The sequence below is a fragment of the Lactuca serriola genome, chromosome 1 (assembly GCF_051521515.1).
Source record: "Lactuca serriola cultivar US96UC23 chromosome 1, Lser_US96UC23_V15, whole genome shotgun sequence".
Classification (NCBI taxonomy): Eukaryota; Viridiplantae; Streptophyta; class Magnoliopsida; order Asterales; family Asteraceae; genus Lactuca; species Lactuca serriola.
The window spans coordinates 77,810,986-77,818,314 of NC_136408.1; the positions used below are offsets into that span (position 1 = coordinate 77,810,986).

The window sequence follows — 7,329 nt, forward strand, 5'->3', positions numbered from 1 at the left end:
GTTTCAACAACTCACATAGAGAATAACAATATTATTTTAAAAATCACACAAAACATACACTCAACATGTTTTACAAAGTACAAAACTATGTGCCGACTATTTTGCACTAATCTCACAACTCTGGTCTTAGGGTTTTAAGGCCACAATATTTCGTATAATAGAAAATATAGGATTTTTTGGAAACACTCTCTATAAAATTTTCAAACAAGGTAAACAAAGTATACACATGCAATTACACATGATTTGGAACAAGACTCTCAAACTATTTTTACAAAAAATACTAGAGTTTCTGGAATTTACAAACTATTACAAAGTTTTTCTTACAAAAATGCTTATGAACTCACCAACATTTTATATGTTGACGCTTTTCAAAGCAACTTGTATTTTCAGAAACACAGTGAGCAGGTTTTTCAGCCGTGGACATTGGACATTTGTCTTATTTTTGGATTATCATACATTATGTTATTTTGGATGTATTTTCATGAACAAACACAAAGATGTAAACAATGCATGTTGATATCGTTAATGTGTGATAATGATGGTTGCTATGTTTCATTCATATTCAATTGATATGATATTACAAGATGAAGTCACCCGCCCCCGGATGTTTTCACCATCCCAGTTCGGGGGTGTGACACTGTAAAGGAAAACCCTAATTTTTAGGATTTGCACCCTATTTAAAGAGCATAATCCGCCTCTTGTGGCCTCCCTTACCACCCTATTAGCCATAGAAAACCCTAGTTAGACCTTGCACCTTCTTGAGTGAGAGAAAGAGCTTTTGTGAGCAATTTTTGGTGTGTTTGTGAAAGATTTCAGAGCTTGAAGAAGAAGGAGCAAGGAGAGAAGCAATAGATTTGACATCTACACTGTATTGGCCACCATCGTGAGGTATAAAGTCGTTACCTTGAGCTCTAGTTGGTTAGATCCCTTTTCTTGGAAGTAGATGGCCATTTTTGGGGCAAAATGGAGTCATACTCGGATTTGGACTTATCACAAGGATATGGTTCCAGTTATGGACCTCTATAGGTCCCCAATGGCATAAAGTTGCTCACTTTATCTAGCTTAGGCCCTATCCATGCACAAGAACCTTGTAAGAAGCTTAGTTTTGATGCTTTAGCCTTGTAAGGCCTTGCATGCAAGTAAAGTTTGCAACTTTACGTGGTAACTACACTAGGGAACAGTGGATCTGGAGTTTGGGACCTTAGATCCCACTGAAAAGGGCTGAACACAAAAGGGACTGAAGGAACTCGTCAAGTCCCTTAGTTGACTCGACGAGTCGGGTAGGGTTTACCCGTTTTCGAGATTCAGAATGAGTGCAGTGAAGGATTAGGGTTTGGGGACTGCATAAGCTTTTATTTTACTGGACATTTGATGAACTCAACGAGTCACTTAGGTGACTCGACGAGTTAACATATGATTCAGTGGAATGGACTCGGGATGAACTCGACGAGTTGCTAGGATGCGCTCGACGAATTGAGGTCAACATGAACTGTTGACCTTAACCGTTGACCTTGACTTTGACCAAGGTTGACCAAGGTTGACTTTAAAAGTATTTACGGGATTATGACAAGTTAATCATATGTTGATTATAGGCAGTTGAGGAGGAGGAGTGCATGAGATATATCTGATCTTAGCTTGTCAGTTCAGCACTCGGGAGGTGAGTCTCCTCACCATATCAATAAATCTAAGGCACCAAGGGCGGCCCATTATTGTTATGAGTTATGATTAGTTGGTTGTGGGATATGTGATATGCTAGTTATTTGTGATACTCACATGAAAGACCTCGGGGGGTTCCCAAGGCACTTATATGTAAGACCTTAAAGGGTTTCCATGACATTCTAGTTTATTTGTTTGTGTAGTTTGTATGTTCGTACTCGATTGTAAAGACCGTGTGGGGGTTCCCACGACAGGAAGACCATGTAGGGGTTCTCATGGCAGTTAGTTAAGACCATGTGGGGGTTCCCATGGTAGTTAGTTAAGACCACGTAGGGATTCCAGTGGCACTAGGTGTAAGACCCCAGAGGGTTTCCATGGCTTCCTTATATGTTCGTATTCATGGCTTATATATGTAGCTTTTATAGCTAATATGATATGTGTTATGTGGATTGTGTGTGAGGTATGCTCTCGGGAACTCACTAAGCATTAGCTTACAATTTTTGGATTTGTTTCAGGTACATCTGAGCCAAAGGGCAAGGGCAAGGCTTGATGGCGCGACGTGCACTCTCTCTCAGACGTTATTATGGGACAGTCTGATGTTTTGAAATAAAATTGTTGTTATCACGAATTTGAAAACAATTGTATTGGAATGTCAGGATTTGTGGAAAGTATTTTGGTAAATTAAAAATGAAAATTTTCTTTTGAAAAATTGGGTTGTTACATATTACATAGTTAGTTGATGTAAACCTGAGTTTAGCATGGGACTTTTAACACTCTCCCACTTCGTGCTTCATTTTTTCCAACGGATATATGGATTGTAAACCCTATACTCTACACCCACTTAAACAATATTTCCTCCATCGATGTGATCATGAAATGAGTCATGAACACCATTTTTGTTATCACCATTTCCCATTCCATAAAAAGTCCTACTTAATATATTTTCATCATATATTATGTTAACGAATGGTTCATTGGAGAGTTTTAAATAATTTTTAAAGGTATCTTGTGTAAAATCCCCGAATGAGAAGTCTACAATATCATCATCAAAGTCCTCGTCCCTTACATAAATATTTTCAGGACCTTCGACTTTTTTAGCCCAAATGAAAAAATAAAGGTGTTAGTGACACTACAGAACTCAATTATGGAAGGTAACAACATGCAAACACATCAATTTCTCATTATCGTCTATGTACCTTTATAGTGCAATGTATTTCAACTTCAAAATGGAAAATTTTACATGCAACATGGTGTTATAAACCATTTTCAAAACCCTCGTCTTCCCGATATCAACTACATGATGTCCTTTTTAATGCAAATGCTTATGCTAAAAGACAATGTTGAAGAGTACTAAGCATATTTTGAAAATGATTGTAGTGTATAACACTCGTGACCAATGAGGAGTTTAATTTGTTCTTAACCAGCTAAGGATTTGATCATCATCTTAATTATTAAGGCTAATTAGAAACAAAAAAATTCATTTATGACTGATTTCTAATCGCAATGTAAAACTTATAATTTTCCACTTGCATAGAAAGTCCAAAATCAAGATTTTCATATGATTTTGGTCCCAATAAATTATGCCATTTCTAATTTATGTTTTCCATTTTTTATCTTTATGTTAATACTTTTTTAATTTAAAAAAAAAAAAGGGAACTAGCTAACCCACCCATCTCTCTCTCGTGTGTGTGTGTTTGTATCTAAATGGGTGCTCCTAAAACCATTAGAACACATCAAGCTTTTCATCTCTCTTCCCTCCCTCTCACCAGAAAAACTTTAATTATGAGTTAATAAGAAGCAATTTAATGGTGTTATCTAAGTTATAGAGGAAATAAATATGTGATTGTTGATTTGTTTTCTTCTGTTTCGTTTTTGTTCTGGAGTCCGATAATCAAAGGCATCTGTGTGTATGTCTATGTTTTAATCTACTGTATGTATGTGTGTGTTAAATACAGTCGATTGATCCCCTTAATCAGAGGGTGCCTAGTCGATTTATCCCATAATTTGAACCCTAAAAAGCAATTTCCTACAAGACTTATTTGGTTTGTGGGCAAGCTAAAGGGAGTGCTGAGAAGTGATATCCATGAATGCTTCTGCAAAAACAACTCCGCCATTATAATCAACCGGAGGAGAATCTATGGAACTTTTGATCACCGATATTGGAGAGATAAAGAATGTGATTTGGGGTGGGGTGGGGCTGTTGGGTTTGATCAAACTTGACTGCTTTTGTGAAATTTGATAACACCCGATTGCCTTTCAACAACCCACCACCCCATTATCTTACCCACAAATGGATTTCAAAGAAACCTCGATACTGAATAGATTCACTCTCGAAGAAACCCAAATTGATTATGTTTGAAAGCATACCACATACCAGACCCATTCAGAAGTCGGTGCTTCCTCAAATATTGTTGTATTTGACAAATTCGATTGGTGGGTGCTTTTAGTTTTGAATCTTTGATTCATATATTACATGGGTTTCCTTTCTTTTGGAGAATCGTGGTGGATGCCAAAAAAAACCGGAATGGATCAGTCAACAGTATTTGATGAATGTGTGCATAACTATCATTTGGCTCCATGGCGAATTGCATCGGTGTATAAGTAAATGCTTTCGTTTAACCAGCATTGCAATTTCATTCAGATGCTACTTCAAAGGATGCGGTATTGTTGAAAAGACAGAGATCGGTTAACAGTTACAGTGAAAACTGATCAAATTTCGGAATCGGATACAATCAAAAAGGAGAAAACTTTTGAATTCGAGCTGTGGGTTTAAAGAAATGCAATCGGTAAACAATACATGTTTTAGGTACAAAATAATGCACAAATTTGGGCAAAATCAATACGTTTAATTTCAATACGAGCTATTACATGACAAAGATAACATTTTTAAGTCGATCTCTCTTTACAATGAGTAAAATAAAACCCTAAACCCAAAATCTAAGAACTGGTAAATTTTGTTACAGCTTTCGTTCCCTCAGAAACAGCATGCTTTGCCAACTCTCCAGGCAAAACCAATCTCACCGCCGTCTGAATTTCCCTGGAGGTGATCGTCGGCTTCTTGTTGTACCTCGCGAGTTTCGAAGATTCCTGAGCAAGCTTCTCGAAGATGTCGTTGATGAAGGAGTTCATAATCCCCATGGCCTTGCTTGAGATACCGATGTCAGGATGAACCTGCTTCAAAACCTTGAAGATGTAGATCTTGTATGTCTCCACATTCTTCTTGCTTCTCTTCTTCTTCTTATCGGTGGCACCGGCGCCGGCTTCCTTGGGAAGCTTCTTTCCGGCCTTTGGCTTGTTCTCGGCAGGGGATTTTTCAGCTACGGAGGTTTTCTTCTCCTCCGCTGGCTTCTTCTCAGCTGGCTTCTTCTCTGCTTTAGGCGCCATTGAAGGGACTTTTGTTTTGTAGAGAGGGAATTTGATGTTTAAAAAGAAAGAGAGAGATGGTTGATACGTGAGAGGATGAAAATGAAAGAAGAATTAGTTTGTTTGTATGAGGATTGAGAGGCGTTATCTGATTGGTTGATTTTAGATGTCCCGGATTGTGCATAGAGACCGTTGATATTTGGTCTTGATTGTTTTTTTTTCAACGGACGTGATTTAATTTGCGAAATGACACGGATCAACATATTGGCGCATGTATTGTATAAGATATGCAAAGCAAAAGGTAATCATATTTCCACTTATCAATTTAATTTGATTCTTCCACTTAATATAAATTTGTATTTACATTTTTACTCTTATTTAAAATCTACAAAATTATGATGAATTATATATAAAGGTTTATACGATTGGCCTCTTACCATAAGAAATTTAAACGTCCCGTCCTCTATTTATCACTTACACAAATTAATTAATTTATGTTTTTCTCTTTATTTATTTCTTACAAACCCTATTTATCACTTACACAAATTAATTAATTTATGTTTTTCTCTTTATTTATTTCTTACAAAAAAATTAGTTTGTTTTCTTATTTATTCATCAAACAAACCCACCAAATGATTCCATCTTAATCTATCAATCCTTTAAACTTTTCCATTTGAATATAAAATCTAACAAAAAATAATTTTTCTTTATTTATTAATCAAACAAACCCACTAATTTATTTTTGGTTTTTACAAGTTTTATGGGGGAGAATACAAGTAAAATGTGTAGATCTATGTGTATATGTGTGCTATGTATGATTTTATGCATGTATGTGTGATTGTAAGTGTTTATGTGTTAAATATGCAACAAAAAGGAAAGAAATCTCGAGACATATGAAGGCCAAAAAAGTTGCCATTTACGGTTTTCTTGAAGGTCAAAGAGTCAAAACAGTTAAAATAAATGTTTTTATGAAAACTATGCTCTTCAAAGGACTTGAAATGTAAATATTAACTTAATGGGCCAATTTTTGGGCTTTTCGGCCCATTAAGCCCGAAGTTGCAAAAAACATGATTTTCAAAGGGCTGAAATGATAAATTCCTCAAAACAAGGGATAAACAGTTAAAAAAAATTATTTCAAGGGTTAAAATGCTTTTCTTTACCAAAACGGACCAAAAATGTAAAGTTTTTGGACTTTGGGACAAAATTGTAAAAGTTGCAAAAAGTTGGACTTTAACTGAAAAATACTTTTCTAGAAGGGCTGACATTGCCAAATAATAAGTTTTGAGCCAAAAATATCACTTGAACAAGTCTATGGGTCAAATGTGTCAAGAAAATGGTTTAAGGGCAAAAATGTCTTTTTTATATAAGGGACTAAAACTGTCATCTTTATTAAAGAATGGTTGAAATGGGTCAAACCAATATTTTGAATAAATTTTTTTACTATCAAGATGTTTGAGTCAAAAATACAAATCTACAACTCATCAAGATGAATATATGTATAATTCCAAAAATCGTTGACAACAACCAAGTGGCCTCGTGCAGATCCAAAATAACAATCGTCCAATCAAACATTCCAACAATTATACAGTTCCTAAAAACAAGTAAACAATCCAAACTTTGGGCATTAAAGTCCAATCATGCTTGTTGGGCCTTTGTGACCCATTAACATGATTTTGGGCCCAATGAATAATAATAAATGTTATTGGGCCTCCTACGACCCAATTTCATATTTAAGGGACCCTCAATAGTTTTTAAGTGTTATTGGGCCTTAGTGAGCCATTAATATTGCTAGTAATGTCCAAGTAAACAAATACAGGTCGATAATCAATAGTAATCAAGTCAATTGGGATTTAGTGAGTAATAACGGGTGACACCAACGTGTGTCGGTCGTAGTCTGTAGTTATAATCAAAGTCTCCTGTAGGGAGAGCAAGAGTTTGTGTATAGATCCATATGGGGGTGACTCGGCCAGTCTAGGGTGACAAAATCTTAAGATCAATTTCGGCGTTCACCAGAGTGTCAAGACAGACGAACTAGTCATTATCATGCATGGTTATAACGATTCACACAAATAAACCCGATATAAATCAAGTAATCAAGGTAATTCAAGATCATTCACGTGATGGGATAACAATTCGAACCGTTATATGATATTTTTATTTTGGAAAACATCGGGTTTTCCGGGAAAGTTCAACATTTTTCACTTGTACGTTTAATACAAAGTTTTCAATTATACATGTTTTGAAATCATCATGCATATATTTACGAATCTTCACACTTTTTATAACACAATGGTCTTTTCAGAAAATATC

The 7,329-nt window shown here is 35.7% G+C and overlaps 1 protein-coding gene across 1 annotated transcript; it reads right to left on the minus strand.

The window, feature by feature from the left end:
* Nucleotides 1–4,481: 4,481 nt before the first annotated feature.
* Nucleotides 4,482–5,123, minus strand: LOC145093115 (putative histone H2B.1). The gene has a single exon (XM_079031167.1). It carries the CDS (start codon nucleotides 5,038–5,040, stop codon nucleotides 4,594–4,596), a length of 447 nt encoding a protein of 148 aa, XP_078887293.1. The 5' UTR covers nucleotides 5,041–5,123; the 3' UTR covers nucleotides 4,482–4,593.
* Nucleotides 5,124–7,329: the final 2,206 nt, after the last annotated feature.

Excerpts from the sequence above, each read along its gene's own strand:
- LOC145093115 (XM_079031167.1), bottom strand. The coding sequence starts at position 5,040 with ATGGCGCCTAAAGCAGAGAAGAAGCCAGCTGAGAAGAAGCCAGCGGAG.